The sequence below is a fragment of the Protopterus annectens genome, chromosome 4.part0, assembly GCF_019279795.1.
Source record: "Protopterus annectens isolate FY-2018-M chromosome 4.part0, PAN1.0, whole genome shotgun sequence".
Lineage (NCBI taxonomy): Eukaryota > Metazoa > Chordata > Ceratodontiformes > Protopteridae > Protopterus > Protopterus annectens.
In genome coordinates this window covers 233447888-233469581 of record NC_056733.1, presented here as the reverse complement: position 1 = coordinate 233469581, position 21694 = coordinate 233447888, and the positions used below count along the sequence as shown (strand labels likewise).

The window sequence follows — 21694 nt, the reverse complement described above, 5'->3', positions numbered from 1 at the left end:
GAGCACCTCCTTGGCCCTCTTCAAAAGGAACCTTGACGATTGGATAGGAGATGGGAAATTCACCCCAGGGATCATGTCAGTCACCCTGCTAGACTGGTATAGGCCCTAGGGCCAATAGCCTAGTACCAACCTATGTACATGTGATATGCTGGGACTACATATAGGAATATGGATACTTGTATGGGGTATGATGGGGTTACATGCATGGCTATAGCTGTATATTGGATGTGCAGGGTACGTCATACAAGGGGTTTGCTGGAGTACATAGAGGCTTAAAGATGACATGCATGGGATGCATTTGGCTGCATCTGTGGGTGCAGATGCTTTTATGTGAGATATGGTGGTATTCTACAGAACTAAAAAAAATGTATACCTATGTACTGTTATGAGGTGTGCCAACTTTGAGATCATAAGCTGTTAGGTATTGTATAACAGTTATCAGGGTACAGGAATACTAGCATTTTTGGATGCAGACACTGAAGGGGACTGGCATATGCAGGTACCTTAATTTATGGGGATACATATACTGTATACTAAAGTATGAATGCATGATGTACAGTACTTGAGTATGGGTGATGAAAAGATTTTAGGCAGCTGCAGGTCTGTGAAGACTGTCTTACTGGCTTGAAGACAAATTGTGGTCACTGAATGTTTGCTTTTCTAATCTGCCAGGTTACCAGGCTAAACGAGTACGTGAGTGGCGTGAAATGGGAGTTGAAGTCCTAGTTTCCACCAGCGATGTTGTTTCTGTGGACGGAGCATGTCACCTTATTGAAGAATCATCTCGCATGGGACCTGTCGGGGGCATTTTCCATCTGGCCATGGTAAATATGTTTCCTGTTTTGCATCCAAGTGTATGTTAGTCACTGAAGCATGGAAATCTGAGAAGTCCAAACCAAAAACTTGTAGGTGTGAGAGCCCATAAATTTAACATGTTCACAAACACTTACATGGAAATCAGGTTATGTTGTATTTTGTCTGCTTCTAGAGGTTTTAATGCTACCTCCCAAAAGCGAACAATCCTCTGCAGAGTTGCTCGACATAAGTGTTTCCTAGCATCCATTTCTAGTTCAGAAGTACCTAAGGTAACTGCACTTTTTGTTCCTTGCTATCATGATCTGCCAAGAGCACTGTAGATGTTCGTGTTTCACTGCTGCAGTTGTTACACTTGGGTTATCCTGCCGTCAGGCGGTCCCGCAGTCGGCCAGAGTTCCGAAGTCTTGGTCCGGTGTCAGTTGCTGTTGCTTCTTCCCTGACGTCAGTGCGCCAGGGCTATAAAAGATGCAGCCGACGCCATTTTCTTCAGTCTTTCTTACCGCGCGGTGCCCGAAGCAAAAGCAGTTCGCAAGTGTTGGTCAGCCGACTCCTGAGATTTTCAATTCGAATTTCAGAACCGAAATCTTCAATAAAGCTAAGTACCCCGTTGGGGAAACTTTTTCTTGCCTCAGACCAATTTCAGTAGAAGTTAATAATTGTATTTCTTGTGGGAAGCAAATACCTCATAAGGATTTTCATTCTTACTGTATTCCATGCCTAGGCCCAGACCACGACGTCACTAGTTGTCTGTTTTGTGCTAGATTTAACAAACGCACTATTAAACGTTGTTTTGAATTTGCTCGCCATTACTTTGGCCGAAGGTTCAATTGTACCATGCCGTTGGAACAACCGACTACCGGAATACACAAAAAATGCAAAGACAAGGATAAGGACAGGCATCCGAGGCCCAAAACTGACGATGAAGCCTCTTCTAGGCCAGTCGCCGGTTCTCAGTGAGGTGCTTTCGCAGCCCCTGACAACCCGCTACCTCAGAGCCACAGGCCGCCTCCGACTCTCACGTGGAGATGTCTAGGCCTCTGGAAACTCAAGATATTGGGCCTACGGAAACTAACCCCTCAGATGGGTCCGGAGCCGCTGAGCAGGCATCTGCTTCTGAGGGTGTTTTCATACCTTCACAACTTACCATTAAATCTACAGCCAAGTCTAAAACTCCATTAAAGACAAAGAAGCAAGTACAGCATTCACCTGGACAGGCCTCCATGCCTAAAAAAACAGATGCTTAAAATGGCCGAAGACTTAATTACTCTGATCAGGGGTTCCCATCCCACTACAGATAAAAGGCCTAGGCAGGATACAGACAGATTCCTCTGACCAGGTTTCCATTTCTTCTGATTCCTCTTCAGACCAGGGATACTCTTTACCCCCTATGAGGACTCTGATGCTGAAGAATCAATTCCTTCAGCTCTCCTCCTGAGGATTACTCTTTTGGGGAAACTTTACATACCATGAGGGAGCATTTCCATTGGGAAGGCCAGGGTTATTCAGAATCCAAGAAAAGGCTCAGAGACTTTCTTTTATTGCCTCAGCACAGGCCCCTTGCTATTCTGCCAGTGTTAGGTATTGTGGATGATGTGTTCTCTGAATCCAGTTTAAATCCTGATTCTTTGCCCCCTGCTCCAGTCAAGCCAGACAGGTACTACAGAGTCCCTGACTCTCTCAAATTTCTTTATAAAAGCCCTGTTGCTGACCCAGAAACTATCTTCCAGGGTCCCAAGGGGGTAAAGGCTTCCACAGCTAAAAATCCAGTTCCCTCTGACAGGGAATCTAGAGCATTAGACAGATGGTGGAAGAAAGTTTACACTTCTGCAACTTTAGCAGTGAGGGCTTTAAATTGCCAGTTTCCCATGCTTAAATACCAACAATATTTAATGTCTCTGTTAAAACAGAAAATGCTTACAAGTTCAGAACATCCTGACTATAAGGAAATGCAGGATTTATTGCATGCAGCTGAACAAGTGGGAAAACATACTCTGCAATGTGGTTTTGATTCATTAGAGGCTTCTTGTAGAGCAGCAGTTACAGGATCTGTGATACGAAGGCATGCTTGGTTAAAAGAACTAGGTTTACCTGATCGTGTTAAGGCAAAATTATTGGATGCTCCTTTACAGTAGGATATTTTATTTGGTGTTAAGGCAGAAGAGGATTAAAGAAAATGGAGGATAAGGCAAAATCTATGCAAACAGTGAAGGATTTCTTACAGGTACAGCCACCTCGATTTAGCAGAAATTGGCCCTCCAAAAATTGGTTCTTTCCAGTATCAGACAGACCACAAAGAGGCAGATACAGATGCCCAAGAGGCAGATCTCAGCCTCAAGGCTCTTACAGACCACGACAGTGGGGTGATTCAAACCCAAAAGGAGGGGAAGACAAGTCACAACCTTCTAGGAAACGGTCCCAATGACTTTCCCCTTCAAATGCCAAGCACTTACCTTTTGGAAGCTCCCTTAGGGGGAAAACTAGCACTTTTTTCACAAAATTGGCATACAGTCACCCAAGACAAATGGGATGTCCTTCAAGGATGCATCTGCAGTCCTAACATATGGGTTGTCCTGCCTCAGGCAGCCCTTCGGTCGGCTGGATTCCAAAGTCTGGGTCTGGCCTCGGCTGATGTTGCACTTCACCTGACGTCATAGCTGCTGTGAATTGGGTATAAAGGCATCAGCCGACGCCATTTTCCTCAGTCTTTCTTGCCGCGCGGTACCCGAAGCAGAAGCTGTTCGCAAGTGCCGGTCGGTCAGATCCAGAGATTTCTACTACCGAAGACTTCTAAAAAGCTAAGTACCCTGTTGGGGACTCTTTCTTGCCTCAGCCGATGTCAGAAAAAGTAAATAATTGTTTAACTTGTGGGAAACAAATACCTCATAAGGATTTCCACTCTTACTGCCTTCCTTGCTTAGGCCCAGACCACGACGTATCAGCTTGTCTAGCCTGTGCTTCCTTCAACCGACGGACACTCAGACGTCGGTCGGAGTTTGCGGAGGAGTTTTTTGGTCCCGCTTTTGCTTACAAAATGCCGTCGGAGACTCCAACTACACAATTAGCTAAAAAGCGTAAGGAAAAGGACCGACACTCGCGGTCCGCGGTTTCGGCCGAAACCACGGTTAAGCCAACCGCGAGTGTCTCTGTTTCGGCAGAAACAGAGTCCTCGGTTCTTCCTTCGGCCGAAAGCATTCCTCCGACAGCTGAGGCCTCACACAGCATGGCTGAATCTGCCACTGAAATTTCTCCTGCTGTAGCAGACACCCAGTATTTATCAGATACTATTCCTTTAGACATATCTACTCCTGCACGTGGAGCTGCTAGGCCCCCTGCATCTATGTCTATCAAGGCTTTTTCTAGGGCTAAAGCAGCTAAATCTTCTAAGGCCTTGCCTGCTAAAACCCCCTCACACAGGCCTACCTCCAGTTCCCAAATGCTCAGCCTGGCTGAGGATCTCATTTCTTTGATCAGGAGATCCCAACCTCACCCAGAAAGGGCCTCTCAACCCCCTCCAGTAAAGAGGCCTGGAGCAGAGCCCCCCGATCCAGTTTCTACAGACTATTCCTCGGATGAATCAGAAAACTCAAATCCTCCAGAAGGCCCTTATTCTCCATATGAGGATTCTGATGCAGAAGACTCCATTTCTTCTGCCTCTCCTCCTGAGGAATTTTCTTTTGGGGAAACCTTACATGCTATGAGAGCGCAATTTCAATGGCAGGGCCAGGATTTTTCAGATTCAAGGACAAGGCTAAGGACCTTTTTACATTTACCACAGCATAGGCCTTTAGCCATTCCTCCAGTACTAACAGTTGTGGATGATGCATTTAATGATGCCTGTACTGCCCCTGACTCTCTTCCCCCGGCCCCTGCTAAGCCCGACAGATATTACAGGGTCCCGGACACACACTTTCACTTGTATAAGGCTCCTATTGCAGATCCTGAAACCATTTCACAGGGCCCCAAAGCTGTAGCAGCTGCCTCTGCCAAAAACCCCCTCTCGTCTGAAAGAGAATCTAGAGCATTAGAGAGATGGGGTAAAAAAGTTTATACTTCTGCTACTCTTTCGGCTAGGGCCTTAAACTGTCAATTCCACATGATTCAGTATCAGGATTTTTGTTAGACCAGCTAAATAAAAAACTGTCCTCTCCTGAACCTATAGACCGTAAGTCCCTTCAGGATTTGGTACATAACACTCAGCAGGTCAGTAATCATTCCTTAAAATGCGGCTATGATGCACTGGAGGCTTCCTTTAGATCAGCTATGACTGGAACAGTGATCAGAAGGCATGCATGGTTAAAAGAGCAATCCTTACCAGACCATGTAAAGTCAAAGCTCCTAGATGCTCCCATGAAAAAACAGAGTTTGTTTGGCTCCCCTGCACAGCAAGTGCTAAAGAAGGTGGAAGAAAAATCAAAATCTGTCCAAACAGTCAAGGATTTCTTACAGGTCCAACCTCCGAGGTTTAGTAGAAACTGGCCTTCGAAGAATTGGTCCTTTCCAGACACCTCCAGAGCACAGAGAGGCAGAAATAGGCGCCCAAGAGGCAGAGGTCAATCCAGAGGTACCTACAGGGAACGTCAGTGGCGGCCTAACAACCAGAGAAGTACTGCCACAGATCCAGCTACTACCACTTCCACAGGACAGACACAATGACTTGACTCTGATACCACCTACCAGGGAACAACTGGAAGCACCCTTAGGTGGAAAGCTAGCCTTATTTTCCGTAAACTGGCATTACATTACAGGAGACAAATGGATTTTACAGACAATAGACAAAGGCTACAGGTTTCACTTCCATACTCTACCAAAAAAGAGAGGAATGCCAAACCTACCACCAAACCAAAAAACAAACGCTCTAGAACAAATCAACCACTTACTAAGGATGAGAGCTATAGAAAAGGTACCACCTATGGAACAAGGACAAGGATTTTACTCCAGACTTTTCCTGGTACCAAGGAAAGAAAACCAATGGAGGCCTATTCTCGACCTGTCCGCTCTGAACACATATCTCATTGTTCCAAAATTCAAAATGCTGACCCTACAGCAGCTTCATCCCATGCTGGGCAAGGAGTCTTGGCTGGCGACTCTAGATCTCAGAGGCATACCTGCACGTCCCCATACGACCAGATTGCAGAAGATACCTCAGATTTCTTGCAGGATCAGAGCATTATCAATTCTCAGCATTGCCCTTTGGCTTATCTACTGCGCCCAGAGTATTCACGAAATGCCTGGCATCAGTAATTGCTCATTGCAGGCTTCAGGGAATTCAGATTTATCCATACCTGGACGACTGCCTAATACAAGCGGACAACAAGACCAAATTAACACAAGATTTGGAAAAGGTTATACAACTACTGCAAGCCCTGGGATACACAGTCAACATGAAAAAGTCAAGGCTGGTACCATCCCAGAGGATAACATTCTTGGGTGCAGAACTGGACACTTCAAATCAGATGGCATTTCTCACAGCAGAAAAGCAAAAGCAACTACCACTTTATTTCATGGCATTAACAACACAGAACCAGCTTACAGCAAGGAAAGTCCTGCAAGCCCTGGGTTACATGGCATCCTGCATAATTCTGATTCCACATGCCAGGCTGCATATGAGGAAGTTGCAATGGTACCTAAGGAATATATGGTCTCAACACAAGCACAGTCTAGAAGCCCAGATTCCAATAATTCCATGCCTGAAGCAAGAATTCCTGTGGTGGGCTCAGGCCTGTCAGTTGAACAAAGGACTGCCTTTCCACAAACCTCTCCCAAGCCAGACTATCACCACGGACGCCTCAGACCTAGGCTGGGGGGCACACATGGTGGACAAGTGTATACAAGGCCTATGGACACAAGACCAGCTGAGCCTACACATAAATCAGAAAGAGATGCTGGCAGTGAAACAGGCAATTCAGACATTCAGACCGTTTCTTCAACAGGGTCATTTGCTGATAAGGACGGACAACACCACAGTCATGTGGTACATCAACAAACAAGGAGGCACACACTCATATCCTGTGGAATGTAGCCCTGAACCTCAACATTCAGCTCCAGGCCATATTTGTGCCAGGAAAAGAAAATATACTAGCAGACACCTTAAGCAGAACTACCACGGATGCCCACGAATGGATGCTGCATCCAGACATCTTCAAATCCATTACAAAGAAATGGGGACTACCAGAAATAGACCTGTTCGCATCCCCACACAACCACCAATTGAGGAAATTCTGCACAAGAACATACCACCCTCTTGCTTGGAAGGTGGACTCCCTCTCCTTCAGTTGGGAAAACCTGACAGCATATGCATTCCCACCTCTTCCTTTGATGCACAAAGTGCTACTGAAGATCAAAGATCACCCAAGGATCATCCTGATAGCTCCAGACTGGCCGAGGCAACATTGGTACCCGCTACTGAGGAGTATGTCTCGGACTCGCGCATGGCCTCTACCTCTAGTTCCTTTACTGCTAACACAGAACAACTTCAAGATCCTACATCCAAACTTGAAAACTCTGCAGCTAGCTGCTTGGGATATTACATAAAACAAAATAACCCAGATTTATCCCAGAGGGTTAAAGACATTATCCTGGAGGCTCGCAGACCCTCCACAAGGAAGACTTATTCAGCCAAATGGAAAAGATACCTCATTTGGAGTGCAGCAAAAGGAGAAGATGTATCATTAGCAAGCATAGCTAACATCCTGGAATATTTAGCAGAACTTTTCCACAATGGCCTGTCTTACTCCTCCATTAAGATTCATGCATCAGCAATTTCAGCAGAATACAACATGGATCCTCCAGTCTTCTCTCATCCTCTACTCAGGCAGTTTCTGAGAGGAATCAAAAATGTAAAGCCTCCAAGGAAGCCACCTTTGCCTACATGGGACCTTAACTTTGTGCTGGAAAAGTTAACACTTCCCCCTTTCGAGCCAGCAGCATCAGCAGAATTACAGTTCTTATCTTGGAAAACTGCTTTCCTGCTTGCAATCACTTCAGCAAGAAGGGTTTCTGAATTACAGGCATTAATGGCAGTACAGCCCTTCCTTATCTTCCATCAGGATAGAGTGTCCTTGAGAACTAACCCTAATTTTATGCCAAAGGTGGTCTCCAGGGTATCATTGAACCAAGCAATTCACCTACCAACATTCTTCCCCAACCCACAGAACGGGGGAAAGACTACTACATACCTTGGATGTGCACAGGCAATTGCGCTACTATCTGGACAGAACCAAGAACAATAGAAAAACTGACCAGCTTCTGGTAGCATATGCAACAGGAATGGAAGGAAAAGCAATTTCAGAACAGACAATCTCAAAATGGATAGGAAATTGCATTAGATTTTGTTACTCTTTTCATGGAAAGACAACTCCAGAAAACATCAGACCTCACTCCACAAGGGCTACAGCCACTACTACAGCTTTCTTACGAGGAGTGGCTACCAAAGACATTTTAGAAGCTGCTACTTGGAGCTCCGTGCATACATTTGCCAAGCATTATAATCTACCTTTATACTCCAGATCCTGAGCAGGTTTTGCAACTGCTGTTTTGCAAGGGATCTTAACTATACCATAATCATCTTCGTGCCTCCTCCCCCAGTTTGGCTATGGTATTCTACCCATATGTTAGGACTGCAGATGCATCCTTGAAGGACATAGTACAGTTTTGTACCTACCATAAATGTAGATGTCCGAGAGGTATGCATCTGCAGTCAGGATTACCCACCCTCCTTCCCCTCTGTGGTACTCCTAGGGTATTTGCCCATCTTGTAGCTAGCTGGGGGAGTCTATTATGGTGTATTTGTTTGTATATATGTATATACATGTTTATTCTTGGTTGCTCTCTACTGTTTGGAATCATTTGCATTTATCCAAATTTAGCCTTCCTAGAGGGTACCTGGCATCTGGGGCAAGAAACACTGAAGAAAATGGCATCGGCTGATGCCTTTATACCCAATTCACAGCAGCTATGACGTCGGGTGAAGTGCGACAGCAGCCGAGGCCAGCCCCAGACTTTGGAATCCGGCCGACCGAAGGGCTGCCTGAGACAGGACAACCCATATGTTAGGACTGCAGATGCATACCTCTCGGACATCTACATTTATGGTAGGTACAAAACTGTACTTTCTGAATATTGTGTCTCAAATTTACAGGTTCCACTTTCACACTCTACCAAGGCTAAAAGTAATGCCATACCTGCCTCCAAATCAATGGGCAGAGGCACAAAAACAAATTACAGCCCTCATAGACATGAGCTATTCAAAAAGTGCCACAACAGGAACAAGGACAAGGATTTTACTCAAGACTTTTCCTAGTCCCCAGAAAGGTCAAAGCCTGGAGACCCATACTGGACCTTTCTACTCTAAATACTTACCTGGATGTTCCAAAATTCAAAATGTTGACTCTTCAGCAGCCTCTTCCCATGCTGGGCAAGAAGGCTTGGCTTGTTACTTTGGACCTCAAAGAGGCATACCTGCATGTCCCTATCAGACAAAATTGCAGAAGATAACTCAAATTCATAGCTGGTTCAGTGCATTACCAATTCTCTGCACTGCCCTTTGGCTTATCTACTGCGCCCAGGGTCTTCACAAAATGCCTGGCACCAGTAATTGCATTTTGCAGACAAAGGAATTCAAATATATCCATACTTGGACGACTGCCTTTATTCATGCAGAGAGCAAGGACATTCTTCTACAGCATCTGGCGTTTGTAAAAAGATTGCTAATTTGCCTAGGGTACATAGTAAATGAAAAGAAGTCAAAACTAGTGCCCTCACAAGAGATAGTATTTCTGGGTGCCAGCTTAAATACAATGGCCCAGATGGCTTATTTCATGCCAGACAAGCAAAGACAACTGATTCAGTACTTTAAGTTGATGGCAAAAAAACCCCAACTCCCTGCAAGAAAAATTCTGCAGGCCTAGGGGTTCATGGCATCCTGCATACTACTAATACCATATGCCAGACTGCATATGAGGAAATTACAATGGTACCTAAAAAGTGTTTGGACTCAACACTGCCACAGTTTGGAAGCAGTAATACCATTTATTCCCTGCCTACAACAGGAGTTTCGATGGTGGGCACAGGCATGTCACCTCAACAAGGGACAGCCTTTCACTCTATTCACAGCCAGGCAGACACTAACAGATGCTTCGGATTACGCCTGGGGAGCATACATGGCAGGAAAATGTATTCAGGGCAAGTGGGCCGCAGACCAAATGCATCTTCACATCAATCAAAAAGTGATGCTAGCTGTACAAAATGCCCTAACAGCTTTCAAGGACCTTCTGCATCCAGGACAACTACTACTAAAGACAGACAACACCACAGTTATGTGGTACATAAACAAGCAAGGGTGCACTCATTCTTATTCCCTCTGCAGGCAAGCCATGACCTTATGGAACATAGCTCTAACCTATCAAGTTCATCTGCAAGCACAATTCCTGCCAGGAAAGAAAAATACTCTGGCAGACGACTTAAGCAGAAACATCATGGATCCTCACGAGTGGAAATTAAATCCACAAGTGTTCGGCATGATAACACAAAAATGGGGGAGCCCAGACATAGATCTTTTTGCCTCCCCAATGAATTGCCAACTACAGAGTTTCTGCACAAGTACTTACCACACACAAGCATGGAAAGTGGATGCTCTCTCGTTCAACTGGAAAAACCTAAAAGTTTATGCCTTCCCACCACTGCCTCTCCTTTCAAAGGCACTCCTAAAAGCCAGACAAGAAAAGCCAAAAATGATCCTGATTGCCCCAGACTGGCCACGCCAGCACTGGTACCCAATCTTAAAGAACTTAGCTCAAGGCCCACCATGGATTTTACCTCAAATTCCACATCATCTGACTCAACAAAACAACCAGATCCTGCACAGCCAGCTCAAAACCTTAAACCTGGCTGCATGGCAGATTCCTTAGTCAAACAGACAACACCTCTCTCTAAAGCTGTTATGGATATCATTTTGGAGGCCAGGGAGGCCTAGCACCAGGAAATCCTATTCAGAAAAATGGAAGAGATTCTGTGCCTGGAACCAGGCTCAAAGCTTTGACCCTCTTGTCCCAAATATTCCTCAGATATTACAATACTTAACTGAGATGCTGGACAAAGGCCTATCCTTTTCATCCATTAAGATCCACGCCTCTGCCATCTCGGCTCATTACAACACAGATCCTCCTATTTTCTCTCATCCATTGCTAAAACAGTACCTCAGAGGGGCTAAAAACACAAGACCACCCTGGAGAGCACCAACACCAACTTGGGACCTCAATTTTGTCTTGGAAAAACTAACTTTACCTCCTTTTGAGCCAGCCAATTCAGCAGAATTAAAATGTGTTATGGAAAACTGCTCTGCTTCTGGCAATAACCTCAGCTCGAAGAGTCTGAGTTACAGGCACTAATGGCAGTGGAGCCTTTCTTCATTTTTCACCACAACAGGGTTTCTTTAAGAACAAACCCTTCATTTATGCCAGAGGTGGTCTCCAATGTGGCTTTTAACCAAACTCTTCACTTGCCAACTTTTTACCCAAATCCCCAGAATAAAGGGGAGAGACTTCTGCATTCATTGGACATACACAGACAGCTATGTTTCTACTTGGACAAAACAAAAGCTTTCAGGAAAACTGAGCAATTGTTTGTAGCATATGCTGCAGGATCACAGAGAAAGGCTATTTCAAAGCAGACCATTTCAAAGTGGATAGGACACTGTATCTGTTTCTGCTACACACAGCATGGGAAAACTGTACCTAGCAACATTAGGCCACATTCCACCAGGGCAACAGCCACTTCAACTGCCTACCTTAGAGGCGTACCTGCCAAAGATATCCTGGAAGCTGCAACTTGGAGTTCAGTGCACACCTTTACCAAACATTATCACTTGCCTCTTTATTCTAAATCCAGAGCTGGCTTTGCCACTGCAGTGCTGCAGGGCCTCATAGCAAACCCAAATCCTCTATCGAACCAGCCACCCTACCTCAGCTTTGGGATTCATCCCAAGTGTAATGACTGCAGCAGTGAAACATGATGAACATAGTACAGTTTTGTACCTACCATAAATGTAGATGTTCGAGTGTATTCACTGCTGCAGTCCAGGTTACCCTCCCTCCATCCCCTCTTTCTTAGCTGGGACTTGTACCTTTCTACCCTATACTACCTATGTGGTGTATTTGCTGGTAACTGACAGTTTTGTTTTGCTTTTTATGTAAGTTTTATTAGCAATATATATTGCCTACCTATCTGAGGGGCTCCTGACATCTGGGGCAAGAAAAACTGAAGAAAATGTTGTCAGCTGCATTTTGTATACCCCTGGCGCACTGACGTCAGGGAAGAAGCGACAGCAACCGATGCCGAACCAAGACTATGGAACTCTGGCCGACTGCCGGACCGCCTGACGGCAGGATAACCTAAGTGTAATGACTGCAGCAGTGAATACACTCAAACATCTACATTTATGGTATATACAAAACTGTGCTTTTTGTTTATCCTGAGCTGCTGGAAGCAGCCAAGATATTGCTGTACTGCAGGGTCAGCCAAGAAAACGTTGGTTTCCAAAGTGCTTATAGGGTCATAAGTACTAGCCTAGCTGCTGTTGTGGGACATTTTTAAGCCTAGCCAATTTATCTTTGTGCTCTAACCGTTCCCGTTTCCCATTTGGTTAGAAATTGACCGTAACCATCCCATGGTCAATAATTATATATTAAATGTAATGAGAATAACTGGGATATTAACTCAGATAATTTGAAGGAACCCATGCACTGGATAAATCATTTAGCAGCTGTCTTTGTATATTAGTAGTGGAGGGGGTAAATTTTGTTTCCCATCCATAGAGCCAAGTTGTGCTTGAATATGGACATGGATGAACTTTGTTTCAAGACAACTTAGAGAAGTCTTGTCTAACTCCTCACAGGATTGTTTTCCTGGGATGTCTCTTGGACATGTTGGTTCAAACAGCTTTTGTTCCACTGGAAAAAAAGTGGATCTATATTTAGATCTATTCATGAGGTTTTCCACTCAGACTACCATCACAGCAAGGGATTTCCTCAGGATTCTGTGGGTCGTGGAGTGTATGATACCCGTGATGCCTCTTGCAAGATGAAATCTTTATGGTCCCAGCAATCAACATCCCCCAATATTTTAGATTTTAATTTTGGAATGTTTTAAAAGGAAGATTTGTGGTGGAGACACCAACTTTTTTAGAATCCAGATTTCATACTTTCCTTTCCTGCTCCAGCACAGTCACAGCAGATGCATTAGACTTTCCTTGGGTAGCAAGGTCTTTGGAACAACAAAGACCAACCAAAACAGACATAAGAGCTGCTAACTAATTCCACCTGTTGTCCAGTGGACTTCATATTTGCAAACACCACCACAGTAATGTGATGCATAAACATGCAAGGGGGAACCATATCTTACCCCGTGTGTGGATTAGTCATGGTAACCTGGGATATAGCTTTTCAGCACAGTCTCCCTCTACAGGCATTTTGTATACCATCAAACCAAAATTATGTGGCAGACAAGCTGAGCAGGGCCAGGACAGACCCTCACAAATAGAAACTGAATGGGGGGAGGGGGGGGGTCTTCCAACAATTAATCAACTGTGCGGAACACCTCAAATGGATCTGTTTGTTTCCACTCAACAGTTTGGCAAAATACTGCTCCAGTATTTCATGCAAGAAGGCCTGGAAAACAGATGTTTTCTTTTCATTAGACAGGAGTGTTCCTGTATGCTTTTCTACCCTTTCCATTAATGGTCCGGGTCATTCCAAAGATTCAAGAGGACTGCCCAAAGATCATCACAGTGACTCCCTTCTGGCCCAGCCAACAGTGGTTTTCTTTTTTAGAAATGGCCAGAGGCAATTAGCACAAGCTTCCTCAAAAAGTGGGTTTACTCACACAAGATTAGGGGGGTGTTGGATACATCCCGACCCCAAACTACACCTGACTGCCTAGATAAATTCTTTTAGGCACCTTTTTCCAAGGATGTGCAGCAGGTATTGATGGAGGTAAAAAAGCCTTCTAGAATATCGTATATTAGCAAATGGAAAAAAGTTTTCTAGATAGTACAAATAAAAGTACCAGTACCCATTTGGGGCTAGTGTTTCTGTGGTTCCATAGTATTTGTTCCTAGTCATGTTAAGCTATGATAATCTTACCCATATAGTTTGGGCTACTGCAGCAGTGACCTTTAAGAATGTCTACAGTTGTGCAAGTAAATTTAGATTTTCAAATGATCACAGCTTGAAATAGCTGGTCCCTCCCTTTATCCCCTTTATTTTTATATGTTTTTATACCAGGATGTGGACTTTATAGTCTTAGCATTGTCTTAGGGCTTTGGCCACTCGTGCTCTGGTGGCAAAAAAGCTCTGAAGGGTTTGGCTCCCAAACCTGACGTGGTCATCAGTTTATTTTGTTTGTTTACCGGGATAGTCCGACTGGGCTGTTAAGCCTTTTTCAGGAGAGGCCTGGGGGGAAAGCCCCACATACAATTATACTATATAATTAACAATATTATATAAAATGTAAAATATTAAATAAAATATAATGTACAGATAATTGAAATAAAATAAGAAAAGTGTACAAACAAGACAAGTTGCAGTAATGGATAAATTCACATACAAGTTGTACTTACAAAAAAATTCACATTTAGTACAATCTAATAGAACAGTACAATAAGAGCAAATAACTATTAAATAGGTACAAATCAGTATATATTAATAAGTTAATAGCTTATTTGTTTAGTATTAAAATACTATGGACAAGAAAAAGATGCAGGTAACTTAAAAAAATATATGGGCATGTGGAAGGTGCCCAGAAGGCTTTAGAAGCTGGATAGTTGTATCCTTAGCATGATAAAACACATATGGCTTTATGCTACTGCAACAGCTACTGTTATGGTAAGTTTATTTGGACAACTGTACTTTACTTCTATCCAAGCACTCGGGAGGGAAGAAGTAGAGCCAGAACTGGTAGAATGAACTTCAGCTTTTTTGAATATCTTGTCCTCACTTTTTATTCCGTAACATAGGTATAGATTGGAAGAAAACAAGCCACAACAACTGTTCCTTTTTTGTTGTCATGCGGTGTACATGTTTTAATTTTCATTCACTCCAGCGTTACACAAGTTGCTCAAGTCTTGCCTTCAGTTAAACCTCACTCTTCTCAAACATTCTGCATATATTGATCTCCCAAATGCAGTTTATTTCTATGAAATTTGCTCTTTCCTTTTCTGAGAATTCCATTTCCTGTTTTTATCTCCTTTACAGCATTCAGTACTTCATTTACAGTTGGCTAAGGTTTTTATTTCAGTTTTTTAGTAGTTGCCTTTTTTTTAGCAGACAGTAAAATTGAGCTTAGTAAAGGTTTTACTATGTCTAGGAAGTTCCGATCCTAGTTCAGATTTCCTTTTAGAATAATTTTCCCCCTTTTCTTCCTATATTTCGGTCACTCTGTAGGGAATTTTTTAAATCTTCCAACTCAACCCCCCCCCCCAAAAAAAAAAAAAAAGTTCCTAGTTGACCTCTTTCCATTGCACACCAGTATTTGATATCTCCCTGAGGAAATTCTCTGAAGTCTAATTGGAGTTTAAAAATGTCCATGCAGAGACGGTTCCATGCAAAAATCCTAAATCTTCTGGACGTTACTGCATACTTGCTAGTCTTACACATTTCTTCCAGTTTTTCCTTTGTAAATTGCCTTGCTTTTCTCTCTCCCTGATTTTTTTTAATCTTGTCTTATTGAGTCTTATAATCATCATGCAGTATTTAGTATGCCCTGCTAAATATCACATTTTTAACAGCAGCTTCCGGTACTAGACTAAACTAAAACTTTACCAGAGCTAGTCTTTCACTTAGCCCCCATCCCTTATTTGTGCCTGCACTACGTTATGAGTCTCTAACATGCAGTTCAAATTCATGCTCATTCTCATTCAATTCTATTAATTTCCTTCTTGAATAATTTTCTCCCAGTACCTTTGGTTTTTTTTTTTTTTTTTTTGAAGTTTCCTGCAGTAAATTACAGCCCCCTCTTGCCTATTTTTCTGTACCCCTACTTCTAGACATATGTTTTGGTAAACATCTCCTTTCAGCATCTCTGCTCTAGTAGCTTAGTTCTTGGAATATTTTCTGCTATTTTATAAATTTTCTGTATGGTTATTTCCCTTAAGGATAGCTTCCAATATCCTAGTATGTTCAGCTTCATTGTCATCCTTTTCCACTTTGACTTTTAACCTTTTGCTTTTGCATAGCTCTAAAGTGACATTTTAAATAGGTAAACCTGCAAAAACGTGTTCAGTGGGGAGAATCTGCTTATCCCACTAGTTGTCTTCCTCTCCTATATTGTTTCATCTCTAATTATCATCCACAATATCTGTAGTTGATTAAAAAAGAGCGTATTGGGTGTGTCTATATATATACACACACACACACACACACACACACACACACACACACACACACACACACACACAAATTAATGGGAAGAACATTTTCACTGCTTGTATCTTGCTATCCATATCTATAATCTGGAGTTTACATTTTCTCAAATTTTATATTATCTTTTAGTTTCTTCTTGCACATCCTTGGCTGCAGTATCAGAATCCTTTTTAATCTATACGTGCAAATACTTCCATCATATGTATTTATTAGTATTGCTGAACCAATTCATGTATGGATACTTAGTTTACCTCTACAGCCTTTGTTTTTATCTTCATTAACTTTATATCTTGAACAGACCTGAAATTGCCTCAAAATGTTCCACAGCGCTGAAATGTCCCTTTCTGGATTTATAAGGTACAAGTTAATGTCTGCAAATAAAGCCAACTTTTCTTGAGTGCCATACAAATTTATATCCTTGAATTTATAAAGCCCTTATTTTCTTCATCAGCAGCTCTAAATATAAAGGAAATAACAGTTGGGAACTAGCAACTTTCTGGTTCCTCTTTTCAAACAAGTTTGCTAGAAGGGTGGGTACCCTCCCACGTTAATACAAACCTCTGACCATTCATAATAATAAGCATGGTATCCTGTCAGGGAACACAAATTCTATCATTGTCCTACTCAATCTCTGCTGACTCTATCAAATGCTTTCTGTGCATAAAGACCTACTGGCACTTGCGTTGTTTTCTTACACTCTACTTCTGGTCCAGACCATCATTGTTAATGTTGGTATTTTTCACATTGGCAAACATGTTGCCAAGATTAGTAGAAATTGATCATTCTCTTAGGCGGTAGTTATAAACACCTAATCATGGTTTAAATTTGAAATGGGTCTATATGAAGTTGTATCTGAAGTGTCTCTTCCATCTTTGGTTAATATGACCACCTCCGCTTTATTCCAAGATGCTGCCACCCCCCCTTAAAATATTGATTAACAAGTTTGTTGAATTATCACTTGACACACGCAGACACTTGTTTAAAAGTAATCAAACCATATTAAGTTCACACTTACAGATTTAATTCACATCTGTTACATATCACATAAGCTAAGCAACATTACATAAATTCAGTTCCTGCCTTCTCTTAAACCTCATTCCCCCCCAAAAAAAAAATTCAGCATGTATTACCATAATTTCTATTTTTTATATGTAATTTACTCCTACCCTTTTCTACAGATACTACTACCAGTTCTTTTATCTGTTACAATGTTCACTACTTAAAATATAGTTGGTTTATAGTCTCTTCTACGCCCATTCCCACCCACTTCCTCTTTCATTACATTTATACACCTCTCTACCCCCACCCCTTAATTAACTTGCCACTAAACTACCTCTAACAATAACATACTCTAAAACCCACCCCATCTCTCTCCTCCTACACACTTTGCACTCCTACCCCTCTTCCAATGGCTTCCCCCACCAATACACAACATCACAAAACATTCATTCTTTTCATTATCATGTACACTTGTTTTCTAGTCCTACTAATCCAAGCTACCTCCACACATGCCACCACTAACATCCAGCACCCAAACCCTTCCATTGCCTGATAGCACAGATAGTTACTCAAGCATTTCACCTTCTTTATTTGTAACCTGTGCCCACAATATAGCCAAAATAAAACTACTCCCTACCAACTCAAATTATGGCTTCTACACCGACCCAAACCCCTCTCACAGAGCCATCAAACCTATACTGTTATTCACCTTCTCTCTCTCTAACACAATGTGGGGACATCCTTCCCAATCGTGGTCCAAATTTCACCCAAAACCCACCTCCGATCCAAAAAGCCAACCATTGCATTTAATAATAAACACGCGCAGTATTTGTAATAAAATTACTGGATTTTATGCCTGGCTAACCACTCACACCCCAAATATTGTTGCAGTAACTGAGACATGGCTCAAACCGCATATTGCTTTGCTGTGACCCTTGTTTTGGAAACTTAGAATTCTTACTAACATCCCTTCGTATTAATAGCAACAAACATCTTAAGTATTGCAGTAATCTACACCCCCCCCCCCCCCCAAGGCCACAGTATCCCCATTCTAGTGGATTTTCTATTCTGGATAAACCAGAATGTCTCACCAAGAGACCTTAATCCTTGATGACACCAGCATTAATTGGCAAATCCTAACTTACATCCCTCCACTCACTAGTATAAATCTGCATGACTTCACGCAGTTTGTCAGTACTCCTACCCATGGTCTATCCACAGTATCTGAGTCTACCTTAGACTGGATATTAGTATCTCACCCTCACAATTACTCAAATTCCGGCACCCTACCCAACATACTAAGTGACCACCTTCCAGCAGACACCCGTAGGACTCATCCTCCGTCAAAACTCACACCTAAAAAACATCCATGAACCCACTTCGATCAAAATAAATTCATAAGCATTTTGAAATGCTCAAAACAGTGTCCCACTAAAAACACTTCCCTTAGACAAAGCTGTTAACTACTTCAACAGACATATTTTCTGGATTCTCTCAACAGCTTAGCCCCAGTACAAAACAAGAGAACAAAATTAATCATTCCCTTTGGTTAACAAAACAGACTAAACAAACACTCCTACATAAGAGACAAAGCATGGAAAGCATGGCAAAAAAAAAAATAAAACAAAATGAACTTGACTACAGACAACTCCGAAATAAAGCCAAAAAGCTAGTCATGCAAGATAAAAAAATAATACTTTTCCTCTATTATCCACCTTAAACAACAATCCAAAAAAGTTCTGGATGTCTTTCTCCACTCTGCTTAATGCTGGCACCTTACAAAACCCATCCCCTGCACCCAATGAGACTCCACATCAAATTTCCCACGACTCCAACACCCATTTCATTACTACAATTCAAAAGCTAAGGAGACTCCTCAACAAACATAAACTCACACTCCAATGTACTATTAATTCCTTACTTGGTAACAATAGACCCCGTTCCTCAGACACCTCTACAAAAACTCCCTTAGATCCCTCATTTACTATTCAGTCTGTACCCACCTCTCTTATACTCACTCCTAAACAAACTCGAACCCTGCTCTTTCCGCAGATAATTTTCCCCCAGAATATCTACAACTGGCAGAAAATGCAGTCACATATCCAGTTAGCATTCTTATAAATTGCTCTGTCTCAGAATGCTATATCCCCCAAATGTGGAAAAAAAATGATTACACCATTACACAAAGGGGGAAATTCCCATGATCTCTCGATCGCCCTATCTCTATACTTTCTCCATTATCTAAAATCTTACAAAAATCCGTTCATACACAATTACTTAAACACCTCTCTGATAATTATCTTCTTGCCCCCCACCCAACATGGGTTCCGTCCAGGGCATAGCACTATCACATCCCTGCTCTCATTCACCGATACTGTCAACAAAGCCTTGGATGCTGGTTTCCCTACTTCAGTAGTCTTACTGGATCTATCTAAGGCTTTCGACACAGTATCGCCTACTAAACTACTAAATCGACTATCAAAACTAGGACGCTCCCCCAAATCTCTAAACTGGTTTACCTCTTAGCTGTGAAAAGTAGAACGCTGAAAATAGTCCAAAAATTCACACAAGATGCTGAGTAAAATACTTTATGAAACGCAAAGCTTTCGGGTAGAACCCTTTTTCAATACTGAATACTGACAGTAAAGTTTAAATCAACTGTAACTAGTAATGAGGCTTCCTTTCTGGATGTTAAAATTTTTTTAAGTAATGGATCCCTTAACACTACTATATATAGAAAGCAGACACACATAGGTAGGTACGTACATGCTAACAGTATGCATGCCCCGCATGTTTTCCGGGGCGTAATTAAATCCAAATTCATTACAGCTAGTAGACTTAACACAGACGATGATATATTTAATACGCAGATATCTGAAATGTACCAGGATTTTATTGACTGTGGTTATGCTGATACTATTTTGATGGAACTTAAAGATTATGTTCTTAGTAATAGGCATTCTTTATATCCACCTTATTTCAGGAATTTACACCATATAGGTAGTGATATTAGGATCAATACAATTTTGAATACTGTCATATGTCATAGATTTAGGTATGTTACTAGTTTTGGTAATAAGATTGCTCTTGTTAAACGAACAATATACAAATATTGGCCTGTTTTAATGGCATCGCCTGAACTTTTAAAATTGTTGGGTGATAAACCATTTTTTAGCTATAGAAATATGAGAAATCTTAAAAGTATGTTATGCTACAAGGACTTTCGTCCCCCTTCTGTTCCGTCTTGATAGACTTGTATGTTCCAATTTTCACTTGGGTACTTTTCAATGCCATCATTGTTCTTGTTGTTCTGATTTGTTTGACAACTTGGGGTCTGCTACATAAATTCATCCGAAAACGCAATGTACTTATAAATTTAATCTTAAGAGCCACCTGTACTTCTACCAATGTAGTATATATGGCATCGTGTGCTGCATGCTCTGCATACTACATTGGTAAGACTACACGTAGACTCAAGGATAGGATCATTGAACACAAATCAGAGATAAGGAGACAGTGTGCCAATAATGCTTTATTTAAGCATATAGAGTCCAATGGGAACATGCACCCATTTAAATTCAGGGTTATAGATTTAGTGGTTCCTTTGAATCGGTGTGGTGACATCAATAATTACCTTGAAACTAAAGAATATCAATGGATAGTGCGTTTGGGGGCTGACAGCCCTCCTGGCATTAATAATACTGTTAGTATTAAACCTATTCTTGTTAGACTACAACGCAGCATTAAATAAGTAATGTTTTATTATGTATTATTATGTTTTTAATTTTATGAATTTGTCATCTGACTTTGGCTGCGGTCATGTGACTTTGGGCTTGTATATAAGCAGATGCTTTTTGTATGTCTGTATTCAGTATTGAAAAAGGGTTCTACCCGAAAGCTTTGCATTTCATAAAGTATTTTACTCAGCATCTTGTGTGAATTTTTACCTCTTAGCTGAACAACAGGGAACAATCAGTAAGATGGCATAATGTGCAATCTATCAAGCAAACACAGGAGTCCCCCAAGGATCCATTGTAGGGCCACTGCTCTTTAATACCTTCATCCGTGATCTTCACAGAGCTTCCTGAGTAGATAATCTCATCCAATACACCAATTCCACAAAAACATCTACCTCCAATAATTTCTCAGACCAACAAACTCACTTATGAGCCACATATTCTCAATGCAATAAAGAAAACACTTTAAATTAGGCAAACTTTATAATCACAAACTCTTCCTGGACAACCACACCAAAAAAAACTTGCCAGTACTTACTCAACCTTTCCCTTCTGTATGGTAGTGCCATCTTTACTAACCTTCACTCAAACCTTAATAACAAACTATAATCCTGCTATTATAAAATAGCTAAATTTGCCTCAAGAAACTCTAACCGCTCACCATTGCCAAGGTATTTCAGAACTGAAATGGCTAGAGTTTTCCCACAATCTCTATTATACCCAACTAAC

At 41.9% G+C, this 21694-nt stretch overlaps 1 protein-coding gene across 1 annotated transcript in view; it reads left to right on the top strand.

Annotated features, from left to right (window-relative positions):
- FASN (fatty acid synthase) overlaps positions 1-21694 on the top strand; it is a 1281817-nt gene that overhangs the window by 1008852 nt on the left and 251271 nt on the right. The window contains exon 34 of the mRNA XM_044068230.1: positions 673-824. Within this exon, the coding sequence (XP_043924165.1) occupies positions 673-824 (152 nt within the window). The remainder of the gene's footprint in view (positions 1-672; positions 825-21694) is intronic.